The sequence below is a fragment of the Drosophila nasuta genome, chromosome 2R, assembly GCF_023558535.2.
Source record: "Drosophila nasuta strain 15112-1781.00 chromosome 2R, ASM2355853v1, whole genome shotgun sequence".
Classification (NCBI taxonomy): domain Eukaryota; kingdom Metazoa; phylum Arthropoda; class Insecta; order Diptera; family Drosophilidae; genus Drosophila; species Drosophila nasuta.
This window is the reverse complement of record NC_083456.1, coordinates 874630-899629: the sequence shown is the minus strand read 5'-3', so window position 1 is coordinate 899629 and position 25000 is coordinate 874630. Positions and strand designations below refer to the sequence as shown.

Sequence of the window (25000 nt, the reverse complement as noted above, 5' to 3'; positions counted from 1 at the left end):
AGATAATAAAATAAACATTCAAGGCATAGGCCAAAAGCTAATTCAATCTAAAGGCTTAATTTCCCTCGAGATACAGACAGATAAATATATAATTCCGCACGATTTTCATATTTGCATTTCGCAATACCATGTGATGGATAAATAGGCATGGGCAAATAATTTGAATTTCCCAATTTGTGTTCCTTTAACATTCAGTTCTGGTAATAATTCCATAATTCTATCAGCAAGATCTCAAGTGGTCCGAAAGATTCATCTATCATCAGATGAAGAAATTATACTAATACTTAATCAGGAAATTCAACACGGCATTTATGTTGTAAACACAGTCGCAACAACCAAAAATGCGTTTGCCCGATTACTGAATACAACCAGTACTGACCAAATAGTAAATATTCACAGTTTAAAATATGAACCACTTTCGAACTATGACATAGTTCAATCCAGAAAATAGAGAAAAAACTATCTTATCTTATATCCTTTATATGGATGACATAATAGTTATAGGTTGTTCCGAAAAACATATGCTTAAAAACTTAACTGATGTTGTTGAGAAATGTAGGGAATACAACCTTAAGTTACATCCTGAAAAATGCTTATTTTTCATGCATGCACTTTTCTGGGACATAAATGCACTGATAAAGGAATCTTGCCAGACGACAAAAAATACGACGTCATTAAGAATTACCCAGTCCCTCATGATGCGGACAGCGCTTCAAGATTTGTTGCATTTTGCAATTACTATAGACGTTTTATCAAAAATATTTCCGACTATGCTCGTCAACTTCCATTTGCTTATGCAATAATTTATTTCAGACCATATGTTTATGGTAGACATTTCTTAACTTACTTGTTTTCAATGATTAATTCAAGCTCTAAGCTAACGCGCATGCGACTTGAGCTGGAAGAATATAATTTCACTGTGGAATATGAAGTATCAAATGAAGTTGTTAGAATTAGGGCGAAGCGAGAGTGCAATAAAGCATTCGTTTTGCTCCCTGAGCGAATTCGCATCGCTTCGCCACTCTAGTTAAGTTAGGCTTAGTGTAACTTAACTTAGAAACATAAATGGAGTTGAAATTGAAAACTCATCAGCGCGTGGTCACTCGCTCCGTTTTCTTTTCGTTTCGTTTTCGTATTGTCGCAACAACAATTATGTCTATTCTTTGTTCGCGAATAAAGCGGAAATATTTAATATTACAAAAACTCTTCAGATTTTTCATGGCGCCCCCGGGTGGACACTAATTGTTGTTGAACGCGAGTGATCAATATAAAACAGAAAACAAAACAAATTCGCGCCAGTCGCTATTAAAATATAAACAAACAATTGACTTTGTGTCAGTACTGTGATCTCCTTGTGTTTGTCATCGGTGGATTTTTCAGCATCATCGCTGGAGGATACCCTGCACCTGCAGAACACACAGAGGAAAGTGTCTGGGATCATTAAAGATCGCCAATTCCAGGTACTGTGCGAAAAGTTTAAAGCAAACAACAGAATTGGTTGCCAAGTTGCAAAATTCTAGTGACGCTTTCAATTCTTGGCACATACGTAATAGTAGAGCATTTGCATTTAAATTTTATATTTTAAATTAAATAGTGAACCGCTTAGGTTTTCTGTTTTCTTAAGTGAAAGTGACTAGGGAAATTTTCTATTTTCATTGCATCGAACGTCTTCTCTTAGTTCGTTGTAATTTTCGCTTTCGTCGACCCCTTTGTCACCATATTCGTAGCCGCTGTAAGTTGTGTGCTGTTGTTAAGCGCACATACATATATACATACATATATACCCGCAAGCCAACACTGCACCGGTGCATTTCGGCTCCGTATTGTTGTTGCTTGCATTTTCGTTTTCGTTGCGCGAGTTACCACAACTACCTCTGCCTCGCCTCCTCCGTCTAACAAACCGCCACGAGCGACCCATGTGGGTCACTCGTTATGTTAACATTGCAACATTGTTGACATCCGTTGTTTATGCTGATCCACGTCTGGGATATCCTGCCGACTAAGCGGAATAGCCCAACGGCAGCGACCAAGCCATCTGCCTCTTGAAATCTGCCTACGATGCAGATTCCCGATTCTATGTACCCTAGAAGCTAAGTTATAACTGAATAAAGAATCATTATTAAAAGGCAACTCCACCAGAAAGGTCTTGTTCTCTAATTAATAAAACTCAAGCTTTATTTCTTCTTGAAAATACATAATATTGGGATCCAATATTGTAACTGGCGCAGCCACAACTTCGAACCATCTCCCAGAGGATGAAGATACTGATATTACTCTTAATGTAAAATATATTTTAATAAAAAAAATGTGTGTAAAAAAAAAAAGAAGAGAGATTAAGATGTGCAAAAAAAAATGTATATATATAATATAATAATAGATTAAAATGTTGGACAGTGGAGAACGGGAATATCAAAGTTGAAATAATTGCCAACAGTGAACTTTAAACAAAAGAAGTGAAACAAAAAGAAGTTGTATATGTAAGTTAACACCAGAGTTGGTTGCACCGAACTAGAAGTTACGGAACACCGCAGCGCATAACCAACGACACGTGCGCAGCGTCAGCTATATTTCGGTCACTAACGTCTGGGAACCAGACGGTAACCCGATCCTCTAAAAAGTTAGCGGAAACGGCAACGACAACAACAACAGCCACGAGCCAGCAATGGTAATTGCAATGACTGCAATTACAACGGAAACGGGAGCAACAACAAAGTAGCATTGGGTACGACGGAGCAGCGCCGCCAGCAGAACAACCAGCAGAGGTGTCTTCATGCTTTAGCAAATAATAATTAATGTTTAGTTTTAAAATCGAAACCAATAAAATAAGTCGAGCTCAGCTCGCGTTTGTATTTTTTTTTAAACTCAAAAGAACCATCGTTCTTATTTGGCGCCCGAGCAGGGACCCGATCGAAAGGTAGTTGACAGACCAATCGCGTAAAAACCCGATGAAACTCGTGAACAGTGATCGTGCAAAGTAAAGTGCCACAAGTTGCCACAAAGCTCGATAAGCGGTTTAGACTCCCCGAATAAATAAGTGGAAAAAGTGTCGCGTCATTACCTAGATCAGGCCAAAAACTTTTATCGCCGACGTCCTATAGTGTCAGTCCGTAGGACACCGCGTGCTAAGTGTGCCCGAGGAACCCAAGTCACCCAAGTGTAAGAAGTACCCCATCGCTACTCAACGCGGGACAAACGGGATTCATCCAGAGGACCAGCGCGGAAGATTCGCCGAGATGTTAATAGAACTGTAAGCGTAGATATTAAGTGAAACAAGAAACAAGAATCAATCAAAAAAAGAAAAACGAAAAGAAACAAAGACAAAACAAATCAAAAGAAAATTTTACATTAAAACGAATCTAAACTAAGTAACGTAACGAATCTAAAGAAAAACGAAAAGAAACAAAGAATCAAAAACAAAACAAATCAAAAGAAAATTTTATAGTAAAACGAATCTAAACTAAGTAACGTAATCAAATTTTTAACGAAATTTAAAACTTTGAAAGTAAATTGATAAATCAATTATTTTAGTAAGTTCAAGAATAACGTAAACTTTCATAAAATCTAAAAACAAAGAATTAAACTATAAGTTAATTATGAAGTAATTTACAAACAAGAATACATAATAATTAATTTCGTGACCAAGACAAAATAGTAAAACTGTTTTTCCGATTAAAAAAACTTCAAAACCAAGACAATGGCGACAGCAGAAGATTTAGCCGAATCAATTAGAAACCTTCAAATAGGACAACCCATCCAAAACAGGCCAAGGACTAGTACTCCAGTTACCAGTCCAGAACTTAGGGAAGCTATTACAGGAATTATCAATGAAGTACTTAGAGATGGTAGAATCATAAGGCAAGCAGTTAATACTGAAGAAAGACCAGATCTACCAGTTGTTAGACCCGGTCTAGGAGAAGAAAAAGATAAGGTACCGGATACCGTTCGATTGATTAGGGAATTCTCTGGGGATAGAACAATGTTCGGCAGCTGGAAAAAGAATGTCGAAAGAGTTCTTGCTCTTTATGAAGGGCAAGAAAACACACATAGATACTACCTCCTCATGGTCGCAATCCGAAATAAGATTGTTGATGAGGCAGAAGCGGTGTTGAATTCTTACAACACTCCTCTTAACTGGAAGGCAATATCTAAGTGCCTCACAGCGCACTTTGCTGACAAGCGTGATTTGAAAACTCCAGATTATCAGATGTTTTCACTGACGCAAGGCCATATGACTGTAACTGAATATTACAGAGTTGTGTATCATCATTTGTCTCTAATACTCAACCAAATAAGTGCACAAGAGGAATCCCCTGAAGTAATCAGAACTTTGACCAATACATATCGTGACAAAGCATTAGACACTTTTATGCGCGGTCTGAACGGCGATATGCCACGATTATTGGCCATTAAAGAGCCAAGAGATCTGAGCCATGCTCTGCACCTGTGCAGCTTGGTAAAAAACCAGGAGCATCGAAACTCTTTTGCTCCTAGATCTCGGCAAATGCCACCTCCACTACCACCTAGACAAATGCAACATAACTTCAGGCAATCTAATTCGAAACCAACATACCAATTGCCTAACAATGGACACAAATTTGAACCAAACTTATATTATCCACCTGTTATAAGACTAACTTGGGGAACTCGACCACAATCATCTTGGACCAATACGGTTCCTCAACCGAGCCATAACGTACCATTCCCTCAACGACAATACGCTCCACCAACACAACAGGGAGCTTTGTATAGACCAAGAAATTGCAAAGGCATTTCAATATCGAAACTGGTGCCTTCGAAGGTGAACCAGAAGACGTAGCAAGTGCTGACGAGGAACAAGAATATTTTGAGCAAGTAGGACTAGAAGGAGTAACTGATTGGGATGATCAGAATCCAATAGAAGAAGAATATGGTTTTGAAACAAACCCATCAGACGTCTATTTTTTAGATTAAATAGTTCCTCACTGCCGTATATCCAATGCGTAATGAGGGACGGAAGCAAATTAAAATTTTTAATAGATACAGGTTCTAATGAGAACTATGTCCAACCCCATTTAGTGAAGAACCCGAAGATCAATAACAAGTCATTCTTTGCAAACTCAGTAGGAGGGAAAATAGAAATAACACACCATACACTCTTAAATCTTTTTGGTCTCAAAAACCTGACATTTTTTATATTACCCACATTAAAAACATTCCATGGCATTATAGGGAATGACACATTAAAACAACTCGACGCAATAGTTGATATAAGAACCGACACACTGATCATGAAGGGCGGACGAAAAATCAAAATTCTTCAACTAAAAACACAAGCAGTGAACAGCATCAACATTCGGTCCGATCATATGACACCCTTACAAAAACAAACTATGTCTCAACTAACAAATAGTTACTCCGAATTATTCGCGAACCCAGACAAGAAACTGACCTACACAACAAGAGTTGTTGGTGAAATTAGAACTAATTCCGACACACCTGTGTACTGCAAACATTACCCATACCCCGCTTCATTACGAACAGAAGTAGAAACCCAAATCTAAGAATTGCTACGAGATGGTATAATTAGACCTTCACGGTCTCCGTATAATGCACCCGTTTGGGTGGTGCCAAAAAAGATAGACGCATCTGGTAAAAAAAAGTTTAGAGTAGTTATTGACTACCGAAAACTTAATAACGTAACAATCCCGGATCGTTACCCGATCCCAGAAATAGGCGAAATAATCGCACAATTAGACGAAAACAAATTCTTTTCAGTTTTAGATCTGAAAAGTGGTTTCCACCAAATTCCATTGTCCGAAAGAGATATAGAAAAAACAGCATTCGCTGTTAACGGAGGGAAATTTGAGTTCACGAGACTACCATTCGGTCTTAAGAATTCACCCTCAATATTCCAACGCACATTAGACGATATCTTAAGAGACCACACCAGCAAGATATGCTATGTTTACATCGATGATATAATTGTGTTCAGCAAAACTGAAACCGATCATGCCAACGATTTAGAGAAAGTCTTCACGGCTCTACAAGATGCGAATATGAAAGTTCAACTCGACAAGTGCGAGTTCTTCAAAAAAGATGTTAACTTCTTGGGTTTCACTATCTCAGCGGAAGGAATAAGAATCAATATTGACAAAGTTAAAGCAATACAGGATTTCCCCATGCCACAAACACTAAAAGATCTACGATCATTTTTAGGATTATCTGGTTATTATAGAAGATTTATAAGGGACTATGCAAAGTTAGCAAAACCTCTCACTACACTTTTAAGAGGAGAACAAGGTAGACTCGAAAAAAACGCCTCACGCAAGGTTAAAGTGACATTGGACAATGAGGCAATTGAGTCATTCGATAAAATAAAACGAACACTCACCTCAGATGACGTGTTACTAGCTTATCCTGACTTCAAAAAGGAATTTCATCTAACAACTGATGCCTCTAATTTTGCTATAGGAGCGGTATTAGAACAAGAAGGTAAACCCATTACTTTCATATCGCGAACCCTCACTAAAACCGAAGAAAACTATGCAGCTAATGAAAAAAGAAATGCTAGCTATAGTATGGGCTTTGCAGAACCTTCGCATGTACCTATATGGCACTTCAAAGGTTATAATCTTCACCGATCATCAACCCCTGACTTTCGCACTCAGCAATAAAAATCATAATGGAAAGCTTAAGAGATGGAAAAGCTATCTCGAAGAGTTTAACCATGAACTTAGGTACAAGCCCGGAACATCAAACGTGGTAGCAGACGCATTATCACGAAACCCACCAATTTTTTTTACAGAGAGCTCCGCCGCAACAGTTCACAGCGACGAAAGTTCCTCACACAACCTCATTCAAGGGGTAGAAGCTCCAATTAATGTATTCAAAAATCAACTTTTTCTACTAACTTCAGACAAAGATTCCTATACATTTGAATTACCATTCCCGAGTTATCATAGACACATAGTTTCTAAGACACACTACACAGATAATGACTTAATCAAAATTTTAAAAGAAAGACTAGACCCCAAAATAGTAAATGGATTATTCACCTCAGAAAGATTATTGGGCCAAATTCAGGAAATATACCCTAACCATTTTTCTAATTATAAAATAAGATACACCTGGAGACGAGTAATACATGTCCCAAACGAAGATGAACAAAACGAGATAGGAACCAAAGAACATGTACGAGCACACAGAAACGCAACAGAAAACAAACAGCAAATTTTAAACAAATACTTCTTTCCTGGATTAGCTAAAAAAATTAAGTCAATAGTAAAGAAATGTGAAACATGCAAACTCACTAAATATGACAGACATCCACAACAGGGGGAAATTCAATCAACACCAATACCCAAATACCCCGGTGAAATAATTCACATAGACCTTTATTTAACTCAAAAACAAGTAGTACTCACAGCCATAGACAAATTCTCGAAATACGCCCAAGTAAAGATACTGAAGTCAAAAGCGTCCGAAGATCTAAAGCATCCCTTACGCGAAATTATGATAGCATTCGGCATGCCACGATTAGTTATAATGGATAACGAAAAGGCAATGAATGCGGCTTCCATTAAATTTCTACTAAAAGATCAGCTCAAAGCAGAAGTATATACGACACCACCTTATCACTCCACAAGTAATGGACAAGTGGAAAGATTCCATTCCACCCTCACAGAAATAATGAGGTGTTTTAAAAAAGAAAATGATTCAATCGATTTTGAGAGTTTAATTTTCAAAGCAGTACAGGAGTATAACAGTTCAATTCATTGCACTACCAAGAAGAAACCAATTGAGGTATTCTTCGGAACAAGAACAATAACAGATCCACAAGAATTAGAACAAGCTAGGAATCAGATCAGCAACGAAATAAAAAGAAAACAAGAGGAAGATTTATTATACCACAATTCAAAAAAGAAACTAATAAGAACTTATACGAAAGGAGAAGTTATTTACGTCAGAATAGATAAAAGGTTAGGATCAAAATTATCACCAAAATTCAAAAAAGAAATAGTTTCAGAAGACAGAAACACAACAATAAAAACACAATCAGGCAAACTAATACATAGAAATAATATCAAAACATAATATCCGTTCACAGATTTTTCTTGCCGTTATGTCACGGGTTGGCCACAATCTTAGACTATTCAAATTCCCAGTTGATTCCTATCAAGACTGGAGTAGCAGCAATTCAGAATGGCGCATTCAGAGTAATCCATGTTTTCAATATAGAAGAATACGAAAACACTGCATGGAAACTAGAAGAAACATTGAAAAATGTGAGCCAAAATCATCAGCTTTTCCCATTCTTAGAATACGAACTTAGAAAAATTAAAATCGATTTGCGTCGACTAAAACCTAAGAAAAGAACGACAAGATCCTAGGAACAGCCTGGAAATGGTTGGCCGGCACGCCGGACCGCAATGATCACGAAATTGTAACAGCTAAAATAAATGAGCAACTTGAAAACAACAACAGACAAGTTGTAATAAATAAAGAATTAAACATAAGAATAAATGAACTAAGCATGAGATGTAATGCTATATTAAAAACAACTTTAGAACATAAGGAATTTCAAGAACAAATAATATCAGTTCTAAAATACAAAATTCAAATTTTTAAAGATGAATTATACAATCTTATACACGCAATTGAATGGGCAAAAACTAATACAATAAACTCTATAATATTATCAGAACTAGAAATAAGTAAAATTGAACAAATACTAGAAAACGAAAAAATAATGTTTGTAAACGTTGAAGAACTATTAGAATTTGCAAAATTAAAAATAGCCTCAAATGGCAAAGAAATGTTGTACATGGTAAGCATTCCACTGTTAGGAAATCAACTTTGTACCGCAATGAAAATAAAACCAACAAAAAAAGACAATGTTATAAACGTAATTAAGTATGAAAATATTATCAAATGCAATAATGCTTTGTACGCCCAGAAAAATGATTGCGAATCCCATAACGATAAAATCATTTGTCATAGAGATAATATCATAGATTTAAGTAACGTTACTTGTATAACTCCTTTGTTAAACCACTCAAGACCCTACTGCAATACAGTAAATAGCCAACATGTTCCAGACCATGAAGAAATTTTGACGGGTACAATTCTGTTAAACGACTACACTGGCAGCATACAAATAGACCAAGATGAAGTAGATCTGAAAGGAAGCTACCTCATACAATTCGAAAACTCCACAATAAGAATTGGCGATGACGAATATGAAGCTGGCGAGGCAAGATACGCAGAAGCGATTCCACCACTCTTCCAGATGATGGCAGAAAAAACCAAAGCCGAGGAAGTACTATCGCTACAGGTGTTAGGAGAACTTAACATCAACAACACTCGAAGACTGGATACCCTACGAACTAACAACTTTAAGGCAAATTCCATCAGCTTCGCACTTTCTGGCATATTGGTGATAACTTTCACTATACTGGCTATATTGGTATGGAAACTCAAGTCCACTCCAAGAGCAGAAAAAACCACAGAGATACAGAAAGGCGAAACACCAAGCAATGGAACCCAAAAACGCTTCTACATTGCGTCCGAAGACGTACGCGTTTAAAGGGGGAGGAGTTAACACCAGAGTTGGTTGCACCGAACTAGAAGTTACGGAACACCGCAGCGCATAACCAACGACACGTGCGCAGCGTCAGCTATATTTCGGTCACTAACGTCTGGGAACCAGACAGTAACCCGATCCTCTAAAAAGTTAGCGGAAACGGCAACGACAACAACAACAGCCACGAGCCAGCAATGGTAATTGCAATGACTGCAATTACAACGGAAACGGGAGCAACAACAAAGTAGCATTGGGTACGACGGAGCAGCGCCGCCAGCAGAACAACCAGCAGAGGTGTCTTCATGCTTTAGCAAATAATAATTAATGTTTAGTTTTAAAATCGAAAACAATAAAATAAGTCGAGCTCAGCTCGCGTTTGTATTTTTTTAAACACAAAAGAACCATCGTTCTTATTTTGTATATGCAAAGTGTAAATTAGTTACAACGTCAGTCAAGAAAATGGTGAGTGATCCGACGCATTAGCCGTCACACGAAGGTTGTGCCAACAGCTTTGTTTGATTATTTAGTACAAATGTTCGAATCGAACTTCTTGTTGGGATCCGATGTGGGTCTGACGCAGGTTCGGGGCGAACATGTGTCGGCCACGCCGGAGCCAACAGTTGGTTTAATACAGCATGTTGTGAGGTTGGCGTTGGCTCAACATCGCACCAAGTGCACAGCCATTTAGGGCAAATGGTTTGGGCTGCTCGATGTCGTGTGTTGGAGTTGCTGTTGCAGGTTCAGGGCAAACACGTATTACCACGCTCCAACGCAACGACTGCGGAAAAGGTTGTTCAGTGCGAATATGCTGATTCCATATGATGTTGCATGTTCAGTGCGAACATGAGGGAACACAATGTTCAACACAAGAATAAGAAAATACGATCGATATGTAACACGTATGTAGATTTGTTTTAATCCGGTACTCAACATGTTCGAAACCAGGTGGTTTATAGGCAAATCGAACATGCCCGCAGGTCTGTCGCTGGCATGTAACAGCGTTGTGTGTGTGCAGTGAATCATGTTCAACTAGCGACGTACACACATATGCGCTTATACGATGACGATAGATGAGCGGTTGTCCGAAAAGTTCTGAAACCAAATTATATGAAAACACATTATCGGTCCACCACCCAATACCCAATTGTTGCTAACACAAATTCGCAAGTATAAGAAATATTCACTGTACATTGAGGCATACAATAACTTTGATATTTAATTCCAGAATCCGTGACTCACTGTCCACATAAAACGGCGAGTAAAGCCATTAATTTAATAAAGCTAAGTTACTTTTAAGCTCCTTACACATACACACTCTCACACACACATATATATATATATATGTATATAGATATACACACACTTTTAACACAAATTAATTCTATTAAAAGATAAGATCTTGGACACTTTTATTTAATGTCGACAATTAAAAGCAAACTTTTACCTAGTCAGGCCCAGAGCAGCTAGTAACTTGCCTGAAAATAGTGTAGCAAACCCTAATCAGGACCTATTACCTAGGGCACCTAGCGATACTTCCAACATGAACTGTTCCTCCAGTTCCCCACCGCCCAACCAAAATATGACAATTGATCAACCATCCGACATTTTTCAATCCTTGCGCGCTCCAAATCAAATTCAATTTTTGAAAACCTTTGACGGTAAACCTGAGGATCTCAATGATTTTATATCAAATGTAGAAGAGATCCTATTGTTCATCAGGGGAACTGATCAGACCCCCTACGGGCAAATGCTTCTCAGGGCAATTAGAAACAAAATTGAAAGAAAAGCTAATGATATTCTGAAGGAGGTAGGAACAACATTGAACTGGGACGATATTAAGGAAACGTTGTTAATACACTGTACGGACAAGATAGACGAACCAACCCTAATGTGCGAATTGCACGGATGGGCTAAAAAAATCTGTCTCTCCAAAATCTATATGATCAAATTTCAAGCTGTAATGTAGCACTTCATAGATTGGCAGAAAACGAAAAGTCCGAACCATTATTGGTTAAGACTAAAAAACAAATGTTTTCCAGTGCTAGTCTGCACGTATTCTTGATGGACCTTAGAGGTCCATTGGGTGGTACGGTCAGATCTATGAAACCGGAAAACCTTAGGGAAGCCTATAGAATGGCTATAAAAGAAAGAGACATATATCAAAGACAAAGACAGGACAATTATGGAAAGCGAAATTGTAATAATGCAAATTCTACGTAAAACCATAATTCCGACAATAACCAAACTAGTAAGGGAAGATTTAGCCAGTCAGGAAATAATCAACTAAAATATAACCAACAGAGAAATTATCAATCAAGACCTAATAACCAGGGAAACAGCCAGGTTAAACATAATTCACAAGGGAACGGTCAAAACAGGTATAATCAACAGGGGAACAACCAACATAGAAATGATCAACAAGGGTATGGTAACAATAACCCATTTAATCGTAGAGAAATTCAAGCCCCCCAGCCTCGACATCGCAAGCCAGAAACACGAGTGTCAATTTTAATGAACAACAGCAAAATGAATTGCATAACTTAAACGAGGCCGCAAATTTTCAGAAACGAGTTGGCCTACAATCAGGATACTTAAACAAGGACAGCCACGGTCCAATACAATATCTGAACGATAAGTCCCTTCGTTTTTCAAAAGATACAGGCTTCTCTATTTCTCTTATTAATCCCGACTTAATTCCATGTTCAGAACATGAGGAATTAGTCAAACCCATTACCGTAAAAACAGTTCTTAACTCACATACACTTTTCAAAAAGACCGATATACCTTTGTTCAAAGAGTTTGGACATCACCAGCATTTCACGATTATTCCCTTTCATTTCCATGATTTCTTCCATGTTCGATAGGCATGAACGTACTTGCCCAGAAGCAATACTCAAGACTAGACATTTTGAATTAAAACTACTCCAAGAAAGAAACCCAGCTACAAAGATCCATACTATTGAAGAATGCTCTAAAAATATTCTACCTCTACCAGTAAGTCTGACTAACGGCACCTTCTTTTGTGAGGATTTTCAGATCAGTGAAAGTCTCATAATTTCCGGTGGTCTTTATGAGGCCAAGGACAATAATAGCCTAATAGAGGTAGTAAATTATGCCCACCACGAACAAAACTTCGTTTTAGACACCTGTTTAAAGGTCAATCATTACAACGAAGACGAATTCGTGGAATTTAAACCCAGAACGCAAGCAAAGTCAATACGTCTTCCAGACAAGTATGACGATGCGTTATGTGTAAAATGCGACCACCTAAATTCTGAAGAGAATTTAGCATTAAGGAAACTTTGCAAGAAATTTGCAAATCTATTCTACGATGAGAACCAAAAACTTTAATTTTTAAATTGCATTAAACATAAAATCAAAACAACAGATGATATCCCTATTTACAATAGATCGTTCAGATATAGTAAAATAGAAAGCAAGGAAATTCAAGATCAGTTAAACAAGCTCCTGGAACAGGACATTATAAGACACAGTCATAGTTCTTGGAGTTCACCAATATTTTTAGTCCCCAAAAAATCAGACGACCCCTCACAGAAGAAATGGAGGTTGGTCATAGATTATAGGAAACTTAATGAAAAGACAAATACCCCATGCCCAATATAACTGAAGCGTTAGATAAAATTGGTCGAGCGAAATATTTTACAGCTCTCGACCTTGCCAGTGGTTATCACCAAATTGAAGACCTAAAGACTCCCCCAAAACAGCCTTCATGGCAGAAGGTGGCCACTATGAATTTGTCAGAATGCCATTTGGGCTCACGAACGCCCCCGCTACATTCCAACGAATCATGGACAATATCCTTGCAGACCTCAACGGCAAGTGTTGTCTAGTGTACCTGGATGATATTATCATTTTCTCGTCCTCACTTCAAGATCATGTAAATGACTTAAACAGCGTTCTTACTAAATTAGCTGAAGCAAATCTCAAACTTCAGCCTAATAAGTCTGAATTCTTCCGTAAGAAAATTTAAAATCTAGGAACCAATGGACCCAATCCAAGGAAAATTTACGCAATTAATGCGTTTCCTATGCCGAGAACTAGGAAAGAAATTAAATCTTTTTTAGGACTCTTGGGTTTACTACAGAAAGTTTATAAGAGATTTTGCAACCATAACTAAACCCTTGACGCAACAGCTGAAGGGGAAGTCAGTTGTCAAGGTCGAAAATGAATACATACAGGCATTCGAAAAATGTAAGACTTTACTTAGGAACGACCCAGTCTTACGTTACACAAATTTCAACAAACCATTCATTCTGACTACTGATGCTAGCAATGTGGCCATTGGCGCAGTGCTCTCTCAGGGTCAAGCTGGCTCAGAATGACCGGTGTCTTTCGCAAGCAGGACTTTATCGGACACTGAGCGAAATTATTCTACGGTCAAAAAAAGAAATATTAGCCATCATCTGGGCTACAAAGTACTTTAGACCATATTTATTCGGTAATAGGTTCAAAATTAAAACGGATCACCGACCCCTGACTTGGCTGATGAACTTCAAAGAGCCAAATTCAAAACTAGTACGCTGGAAACTCCAACTACTACAATACGACTACGAGGTCGAATATAAAAAAGGAGCGGAAAACGTTGTGGCAGATGCCCTCAGTCGCGCAGAGACAAATGTCCTCGACCACTCTCCAATTCCTCTCTGAATAATTTTAATCTGTAAATCTTACTTAGAGAAGGTCAAAAATCAAAACAAACTTACACAACTACCCTTTAAAAATAAAATTCGAAAAATCTTTACCGAAGAAGACTTTACGGAGGAGATTATCGTCAACATTTTCAAAAATTCAATCAGACCATCTAAAACTTATACGGTCATGGCCAGTGACAGTATATTTGACCTTTTCAACGAAACCTATAAAAAAAATATTTTGCTAATTCAGGAGTATACAGGATAGTTAGATGCAAAGTGTTATTGCAAAATACAACTTCACTGGACGCACAGGATAGAATTATTAAAGATTATCACACACGCTCGAACCATAGAGGCATCAATGAAACCTACAATCAACTCAAAAGGTTAATTTATTTTCCGTATATGAAACAAAAGATAAGTAGATTCATCAATACCTGCGACACTTGTCAAACACTAAAATATGATAGACAACCCCAAAAAATTAAATATCAGACAACCGAAGCCCCTGAACAGCCGCTATCAATTGTACACATCGATCTATACATGATAAATGGAAAAACAGTTCTGACCATAATAGATAAGTTTTCTAAATTTGCCAACGGCTACACAATCCCAGCTAGGGATTGTATGAACATCGTAAGATCACTTAGAATTTTTTTGAACACCCTTGGAATACCCAAAAAAATTATACATGATGAAGGTGCAGAATTTTCGGGAAAAATTTTCAAAGATTTTTGTTCCCAATATCACATTGAAACTCACACGACCTCTTTCCAGCAATTCTCTAGTAATGCACCAGTCGAAAGACTGCACTCTACCTTAACAGAAATTGACCGAATAATCTACGAGGGTAAAAAGAAGAGAGAAAAACTCGAACGAAATCACGACGACATTCTAACCGAGACATTCATAACTTACAACAATATAATACATTGGGCAACTAAGCTCACTCCTCACGAGTTATTTACGGGACGGACTCATACCTTCTGTAAGCCTTCTGTTCCTTAAAGAACTAAACGAATTTAGAAGAAAGTTATACTCTGGAGTGGTTTTAAAGCCCAAGAAACAGTAAAGATCAGAACGGAAAAATTAAATGAGAATAGAAAAATACACAAGGGAAAACTGAAGAGACGAGCGAAAAATACTAACTGATGTTAAAAATAAATATATATATAAAAATTTTTCTTGTTTCAGAATGGGTCACTTATCGGCTCAACAAATTTACATCCAACACCCACCTCCCGACACCCCGTTTATCAAGTTTGATTTAGGAGAAGCTAGGATTGTTCAATCTTTCCAACAAATAAACCATGTTGTGAAACTTGAAAACATAAATAAGATCGAACTAAACATGAATATTACTCAAAAATTGACTTTCTCCGGCGAATTAATCGCCACATTCCGAATAAAAATTAAACCATTATACTTAAAAATGGAAACTAAGCTCCCCTTTTCTAGAAAGAAACGTTTAGCTATAAACGGATTTGGAAGCATAGTTATAATAATAACAGGCAATTGTAAGAGGAAATTGTATCTTGTTCTAAATTTATGTGTTCGGTTACATTCTTAAATCTATCAATTATATTTTAGTTAATTAATCTTTGGTCTTTAAAATTTTTTCTTAATTCTGATTCCTGTTTTTCTGAGGCGTCCAGACGAAGAAAGAATCAGAAACAAATTTAAAGAAGTAGGAAATAGGAATCAGAATCAGAATCAAAGAGGCATGCATCAAAGACATTTTAAAAGGACGAACCGCTACCTGCGACAACGAGGACATAGGAAAAGAAGAGAACATACTACAACCCGAATTGATCAATGCGATAAATGCACACATCAATTCCTCCTGTGGACCACCCTCTATCATCAACGGTACCACCATCATTAATTTCAAAAATTGCTCCATATGTATCAACAACATAACATATGACGACGCTATCTTAGACATATACGACCACTTGAAGACGACATTGTCTCAACCGAACGAAATAACAACGAACAAAAATTCGAAAAGGCTCAGCTTACACCACTTGCAGATGCAGGACTTCGAAAACACTAAAGAGATTATCGAAGTAAGGGAATCCACATATACCCATCTCATCTCTATGTACTCTTGGCTAGTGATCGCCAGTATCGCCATTATCATCATTGGATTACTAAAGAGAAAGACGACCCCATTTTCCCCAAGGGAACCAATACAACAACAATTCGTTCCGGCCTTTCCCTCTTTTTGGCCGTCGCTCTATTCTAGAGGGGGAGGAGTTACCACAACTACCTCTGCCTCGCCTCCTCCGCCTAACAAACCGCCACGAGCGACCCATGTGGGTCACTCGATATGTTAACATTGCACCATTGTTGACGGATGTCAATTGTTTATTGCTGATCCACGTCTGGGATATCATGTCGACTAAGCGGAATAGCCCAACGGCAGCGACCAAGTCATCTGCCTCTTGAAATCTGCCTACGATGCAGATTCCCGATTCTATGTACCCTAGGAGCTAAGATATAACTGAATAAAGAATCATTATTAAAAGGCAACTCCACCAGAAAGGTCTTGTTCTCTAATTTATAAAACTCAAGCTTTATTTCTTCTTGAAAATACATAATATTGGGATCCAATATTGTAACTCGCGCGCTTAGAAACGGCGCACATACACACACACACACGTTAGCAAGCCAGCATCTGCACAGTGCATTGCGCTCTGTACTCTGAACTCGCTCCCCTACATTCGTTGGTTGAGTATATCAGTGCAATATCTCGTTTGCTCCCTCGAATTGTGTACTCTCCTACAATTGTCCAAGATAGCCTAGAGGTTGCTACGACAATTTAAAAATAATAATAATAAGCAAGTAAGAAAGCTACAGTCGAGTGTACTCGACTGTGAGATACCCGCTACCCATTTTGAATAAAAGAAATATATTTTGCGGTATTTTCTCAAAAATATACCAAATATACTGCAAAAATACTAAAAATATACCAAATGGTATATTTGGTATATCGACATAGTACCGCATTCAAAATATACCATAGACGGCACAATGTACCAGATTGTCGGCCAAAGCAAATTAGACCCCTAGTAAGAAGGCGTTTGGCCATACAAAAGTATTTCTTTAATAACTTCGACAATTTTTATCTGATTGCAACCAAATTTTCAGGAATCATAACTACTATAGTTATTATTGTATATAAAATTCGGAACTCTAACTTTAAAATTACGCTTGTTATTCAATTTTTTTGATTTGCGGGGGCGGAAGTGGGCGTGGCAAAAATTTGAAACAAACTTGATCTGCGTGCAAACATAACAAATGCTGTCGAAAAAAAATTATAGCTCTATCTCTTATAGTCTCTGAGATCCAGTGTTTCATACGGACAGACGGACAGACACACAGACGGACAGACGGACATGGCTATATCGTCTCGGCTGTTGACGCTGATCAAGAATATATATAGTTTATAGGGTCGGAGATGCCTCCTTCTACCTGTTACATACATTTCCTGCCGGCACAAAGTTATAATACCCTTCTACCCTATGGGTAGCGGGTATAAAAATTAAGTAAAATGAAAAATAATTCAAATTAAAAATTAAAAAAACAATATTTTTTTTAAGTTTCTTTTTTGTTGTTGTTGGTAGCAACAAGATTTATTTTGTATTTTTATTTTTACTTTTCTCGTCACTCCTTAATTAAAAAAAAAGAATTTGAAAGAAAGATCAAGGCTCTATTTGCGTGAGGAACATTAGCAGAATTCATGATCAAATTCTCGATGACACTATCGGTCGAGATTTGACAGAGCTAGAGTGCAGGCTTGAGATGTTGTCGTCGCATATTGAAAATGCTCTCAAATATCAAAGCAGAATTGAGACATTTGACGAATATGACGCATATCGGTGCGAGTTAGAAGAGATTTGCATTTCTGCAAAGACAAGGCTGAAGGCGATGGTGAAATCGTTGACCGATACTTCATCCGCCAATATATCGATTCACCCAATTGCCGCTCCTTGCACCCGTCTGCCTAAACTGTCATTGCCAAAGTTCAGCGGAAAGTATTCCGAATTTAAAAATTTTATAAGTTTGTTTGACTCTTGTTGACAATGACCATTCAATTCCACGCATTGAGAAATTCAATCATCTTATTTCATGTCTCTTTGGTGAGGCTCTTGGAACGGTGAGAGCGTTTCAAGTCACCGAAGAAAACTATGAGAAAGCAATAGCGAGTTTTAAAAGAGTATATGACAATGATTGTCTGATATTTAATGAAAATATCACTGGTCTTTTCAATTTGCCAAAGATTTCGAAGCCCTCCGTGTCAGCGTTGCGAAACTTGATTGACACTGTCTCTGCTATATACGGATCTTTGTTGTCGATAGGTGATGACAAGAAGATTGCACAAAGTTGATGCAATGACAAAAAAGAAGTGGGATGAGCAGCTAGATTATACGAAGATTCCATTATGGAGTGAGTGTGAAACTATGCTTAATCGTCGATATCAGCACTTGTCAGCTGAGAATTCGACAAAGTCTGATAGTCAAGCCGTTTCCGCTAAACAGCTTAAGAAAAGCTCGTTTTCGTGTACGACGCTTAAAGATAAGATTGATCAAAAGACCCAAATATGCGTATATTGCAATTCCGAAGATCATTCCATCGTGAGTTGCTCGATTTTTGCTGCCTTGGCAGTTAAATAGATATTTGTCTGCATTATGCATAAATTGTCTTCGGAAAGGTCACACTGTCGCCAAATGTAAGGCAAAAAAGTGTCGTGTGTGCAGCTGCACATATATTCTGCGATTACAAATAGTAGAGCGTTACCACCCCCAAGTCTCTCCACTGTTGACCCTGATCGTCCATCCACTTCGCATGCGATGCATGCGACCGTGTCGGATAAACTGATCCTGGCCACAGCAGTCATAAAAATAAAGACGAATTCAGGCGATTTCGTCTTAGCCCGAGCTTTGCTGGATTCTGGGTCACAAATTAATTTTGTGACTGAGGAACTAGCTCAGCGGCTGCATTTGCGTAGAGAAGACTCGTGCATCAGCTTGCTTGGCATTGGTGAATCCAATTCTCAAGTTAAGAAAAAGATACACACTGTGGTGAAGTCGCGAGTTGGCTGCAATGAGTACGCGATCGATTTATGGATTCTCAAATCGATCTCAGGTTATCAGCAGGATCACACTGTAAATGTTAGTGACTGGAAGATACCTGATAATCTTCAGCTAGCGGATCCTTATTTCTTCAAACCGCAGAAAATTGATCTTATCGGCGCTAAAACATTCTTTGACCTATTGTCCGTTAGCCAAATCAAGCAAGGTCCAGAGTGTCGAATACTCCAAAAGACAAGCCTTGGGTGGATTGTCTCGGGGCGATACACTCCTGGTAAAAAATTTCACCAGCAGATGACCGTCAATCTGAGCTATCAGGAAGAAAGTTTGAGCTCGATTGACAAGAACTTGCTGAAGTTTTGGACTGTTGAAGATGTGCGCTCTCCCTCCAAAGTCTTTTCTGCTGAACAACAAAGTTATGAAGATCATTTCACAAATAATGTGAAAAGATTGCCGTCTTGTCGTTTCGAAGTAAGACTGCAGTTTAAATGAGATTCGCACCAGCTTGGGTGCTCTTTTGAAGTTGCTAAACGGCGGTTTTTGTCGCTTGAAAAACTCTCGAGATCCCGAGTTAAAGCGAATGTACTTGGAATTTATGGAAGAATATGTAGAGATGGGCCACATGTCGGAAGTGAGTCACATCCTTCCAAGTACTCCACACTATGTTATTCCGCACCAATGTATATTACGGCCCCAAAGCACTTCGAAAAAGGCGATGAACAACATTCTTATGGTCGGGCCGACCACTTAAGAAGAGCTCTTTTCAACTCTGCTTCGTCTTCGATTGCATAAATATGCATTAATGGCCGACATCAAAAAAGATGTACCGCCAAGTTATGGTGCACGTGGAAGATCGAAACTATCAGCTCATAGTGTGGAGAAAAGACCCATTAGACTCGTTGAGATTATTCAGATTAAATACTGTAACATATGGCACTGCGCCAGAGTTACAGTCCAGTGACCGAGGGAGTCTCATTTGCGAGAAAATTTTGGAAGATGTTAGAAATACTTACGAATAAAACGACTGTGTTGTGTGGAGAACAGAATAAGACTGACTATTTTGTCAGTGACAATTTATTACAAAAGGCATGTACATGTGTGTATGAATCAGTGTATGTCAGAATCTATGTATGAGTGTATTATCGTCAGAGTTGCAGGAGTAGGCTTGGAGTTGCCGGATCTGCGTTATTCCATGTGGCCGGAGAGAGGGGCATGTTAACTCCAGTGCCATTTTTGGCCATACGGTGTTTGATCCAGCTGAGCGAGATTGCGAAATCCTCGCACTCCATGGCAGCTGAGGTCATCAGGCAAGATTTCTACGTTGACGATATGTTGACTGGTGCCGCATGCGTCGAGGACCTGAAGACAATAAATCTGAAGTGTCGCAGATACTGCTAGGAGCAGGTTTTGAACTTGCGAAGTGGTTCTCGAATGCTCCTGGGTTCTCCGCATCAGACAGTATACCAAAGCCGATAACGATCTCCGAGACTGACGCAACCAAGACTCTAGGTGTGATTTGGTTGCCAAATGAAGACGTCTTCCAATTCCAGATCGACGATTCATTCATGGGTCTTAAAGCGACAAAACGGAACATTCTCTCGGTGACATCGCGGTTTTTCGATCCGCTTGGCCTATTAAGTCCCTTAATTATAAAAGCAAAGATACTGCTTCAAGAGCTCTGGCTTCAAAATATGGAGTGGGACGAATCCATACATCGTGGCAGCAATTAAAGTCAATTTGACACAATTGTAAAACATAAAATTACTACGATATTTGTTCACAGAGCCTACGTCACCGATAGAGATACATGGCTTCGCCGACGCCTCAATAAGAGCGTATGGGGCGTGTATTTACGTTCGTACGCATACTGCAGAAGGTTGTAAAGTATCATTACTAACCTCAAAATTAAAAGTAGCTCCCCCCAAGACTAAGACTCTTCCTAGACTTGAGTTGTGTGCAGCTCACCTCACTCTGCCACTGCATCCGAAGGCTGATCCGATCACCAATTGAACGGACGGTTCTTTGATCAGATTCGGAAGTCACTCTTCATTGGATCCGGTCACATACTTCCTCTCTCGCGACATTCGTGTTGAATCGAGTGGCCGAGATTCAAGAATGGTCATGTTCTAACTATGCAGAACCCCGCAGACATTGTATCGAGAGGTTGCGATGTGACTGAACTGTGCGCGTCAATGCATTGACTAGTTGACAGTAACTAGTTTGGTAGAAGAAAGCAGCAATATAATTTAAATCTAATATATAAGTTAAGTCCAGACATTCTTCGAAGTCATGGCCACCACAAAGTCGGTTGCCATGAACCTTCCTCATGCCAACGACACGTGCGCTGCGTCGGCACTTTTAGGCCAGCAACACTTGCGCAACAAGTGCAATGCCCAGACCTCCGTGGGATCGCTGGATCAGCACTTGAACCAAGGTGCATTGCGCGCACCACGCGCAACTCCAAGGGACACCTGACACCAGCGGCTACAGCGACAACGGCAGCGACAACGGAAGCAACAACGGCAACAGCGGCGGCAGCAGCGACAACAGCAGAACAGCAGAGGTGTCTTCGTGTGTTAACAAATAAGAATTAATGTTTAGTTTTTAAATCGAAATCAAATAAACAAGTCGAGCTCTGCTCGCAGTTATATTTTTTAAAACTCAAGAGAACCCTTGTTCTTAATTGGCGCCCGAGCAGGGACCCGTTCATCGCGTCGTCAAAGTAAAGTTGTTAAAGTGAGAGCGCCTCAACTAGCCGCTAGTTAACAACCGCGAGTAATAGTGCCGATACAAAAAAAACGGTGCCGCGAAAAATCGAACGAGGTCCAAATAAAACCTTGCCGCTGACGTCCTGTTGTGCCCGTCCGCAGGACACCACGAAGAAAGTGTCACCGAGGGACCCTAGTAATCCGCAAGTCGCTGTCGCCACAGGATAAAAGGATTCACCCAGAGGACCGTCGTGGGAGATTCACCGGATGTATCTTTTAGCGTAAGCATAGTGATTAAGTGATTAAAGAAATATTAAATACAAATACAAATGTGAAAAAAGCAAAACAAGCAACAAGCAAAGAAAATAACATAACGAAAAAAGAAAACGAAAATTGAATTTATAAAAAAAACATAAAGCTAAAAAGTCAAACAAAAGAAATATTTGAAAACAAAGAAAAATTAAATAATCAAATCAAAATTAAAACTAAAATAAGAAATATTTGAGATAAAAATTTAATACTAAGTAATTAATAGAAAACATTTTTTACAACGTGCTAAACACACGACAAAACTAAATTAGTTTTAAAAACAAAATATCAATAAAAGTAAAAAGATAACAAAATATAAAACCCTCATAACAAACTCCAATCTTGCGATTCCTACGGGACCCTCGAAGATAGAAGGAGCAAACCAGCCACTGGTTTTAAAATAAAAATAAAAAATTATACACTGTCTCAATTAGAAACGCATAAACCTAACCATAAACCACATCTCACCTTCATCGATATCATCAATCGTGCTATTCGTATTCTTCCTCTGAATTGTTCAAAAAATAACCGAGAGAAAATGCAAGAAGATCTGTCCGAAGCAATGGCAGGGTTAGGTATTGCAGGCACTAGTCGACCGAAAGCGGTTCCGATCATGGCCAGCACACCTATAGCCACTCCAGAGTTAAGGGAGGTTATAAGAACCATGATTACCGACACCCTTCAGGGAGGTCAAGTCATTAGACGAGCTTTAGGAGTAGAGGCAGAGGAACCATTAACTGACATACCGTACGTAAGCCCCACTCAGAATGGTGAGTTAGAGAAAGTACCAGACGTAACACGTCTAATCAAAGAATTTTCGGGAGACAGAACTTCTTTCGGATCTTGGAAGAAAAATGTCGACAGAATTATGGCAATGTTCACAGGACAAGAGCGCACGCAAAGATACTACTTAGTTACGTTAGCCGTACGTATGAAAGTAGTAGGCGAAGCGGAAACTGTGTTGGAATCGTACAACACTCCCTTGAATTGGAAAGCTATTTCCAAATGCTTAACAGAACACTACGCGGATAAGCGAGATCTAAAGACTCTCGAATACCAATTGTTCTCGTTAACCCAAGGCAGATTGTCCATTATGGAATACTACCAAGCAGTGCATCACCAACTATCCTTGATACTCAATCAAGTTAGCGTACAAGAAGATTCTGCAGACTCCATAAGAGCTTTGACGAACAGTTACCGAGGCAAAGCCCTTGATACTTTCGTACGAGGTCTCAACGGAGATTTACCCCGTCTTTTAGCCGTTAAGGAACCTCGAGACCTTAGCCACGCATTGCATCTGTGCAACTTACTTGACAATCAAGATCACAGAAATGCTTTCTTGCCAAAAGGTAGGCACCCAGCGCCACCAATACCACCTAGGCAATTTACAAGCCAAACGTTTGCTAAGCATACAGCGATCAAACCGATGCATAACAACAATCAGAGTCAATGGCGAAATTTCGATCCAAGACTTTATTATGCACCACGTCCCGCTAACCAACAATATCAATCAAATCCCAATCAGGCAAGACCTTTTTCTCAATTACCACAACAGCAGTTTCAGTATAGACCACTATACTCAGCGCCTCCGCGCCCACTAGCTCCAAAGCCAGAACCAAAACCAATCCCAATGGAAGTCGATGGTTCAATCCATTCAGCTAGGGTAAATTATATGAATCGCCCACAACAAGATTTTACCGCTGGAAAACGTCCCCCTCCACTTTCGGGACCACCTCGAAAATTCCAACGGCAATTCCATATCAATACAGGAGAACCAATAGAACAGTACGCTGAAGAGCACCATTATATTGACTACCCAACAGAACAAGAATTAAATGCAGACGCATATGCTTGCAACAGTGGTGAACAAGAATATTACGCATGCATGGAATCAGCAGGTTTCTCTGACTCATATGACGATATGGAACAAACCCGTCATGAATCCGAAATAGGAACGACAGACTTGTCTGATGTTAATTTTTTAGTTTAAACCGTTCCTCACTACCATACTTTCAATGTAGAACGAGGGACGGAAGACACCTTAATTTCTTAATAGACACCGGCTCCAATCAGAACTACATTCAACCTTCGTTAATAGATTCCCCTAAACCAAATAAAGAAACATTTTTCGCAAACTCCATAGGAGGTCAAATAGCGATCACTCACCACACATTCTTAAACCTGTTTGGCCTTCACGATATTCCAATTCGATTCTTTTTACTACCAGCTCTAAAAACCTTCCATGCTATCCTTGGCAACGATACCATGAAACAACTTAACGTTGTTATCGATGTCAGAAACGACATTCTTAGAGTAAATTGTGACAGACAATTTCGCATTCAGCAACTTCCAGCTCAATCAGTAAATAATATCAAAATTCGTACCGACCATATGTCCGAAAATCAAAGGACAATAATAAACAAATTGGCCGCAAACTACAGAACTCTATTTGCAGAGCCAGACGAAAAATTGACATACTCCACTAAAGTAGTTGGAGAAATTCGAACTTCGTCAGATAAGCCAATTCACACCAAGCACTACCCATACCCTATATCGCTCAAACAAGAAGTTGAAAGGCAGCTTCAAGAGATGTTAGACGACGGTATAATCAGACCTTCTAGATCCCCGTACAATGCCCCAGTTTGGGTTGTACCAAAGAAAGCAGAC

The 25000-nt window shown here is 38.9% G+C and overlaps 1 protein-coding gene across 1 annotated transcript; it reads left to right on the top strand.

Annotated features, from left to right (window-relative positions):
* Window positions 1–7644: 7644 nt before the first annotated feature.
* On the top strand, window positions 7645–9847 carry LOC132786186 (uncharacterized). Its single transcript, XM_060792645.1, has 2 exons — window positions 7645–7958; window positions 8087–9847. Exon 2 carries the CDS (start codon window positions 8513–8515, stop codon window positions 9563–9565), a length of 1053 nt encoding a protein of 350 aa, XP_060648628.1. The 5' UTR covers window positions 7645–7958; window positions 8087–8512; the 3' UTR covers window positions 9566–9847.
* Window positions 9848–25000: the final 15153 nt, after the last annotated feature.

Excerpts from the sequence above, each read along its gene's own strand:
- LOC132786186 (XM_060792645.1), top strand. The coding sequence starts at position 8,513 with ATGAGATGTAATGCTATATTAAAAACAACTTTAGAACATAAGGAATTT.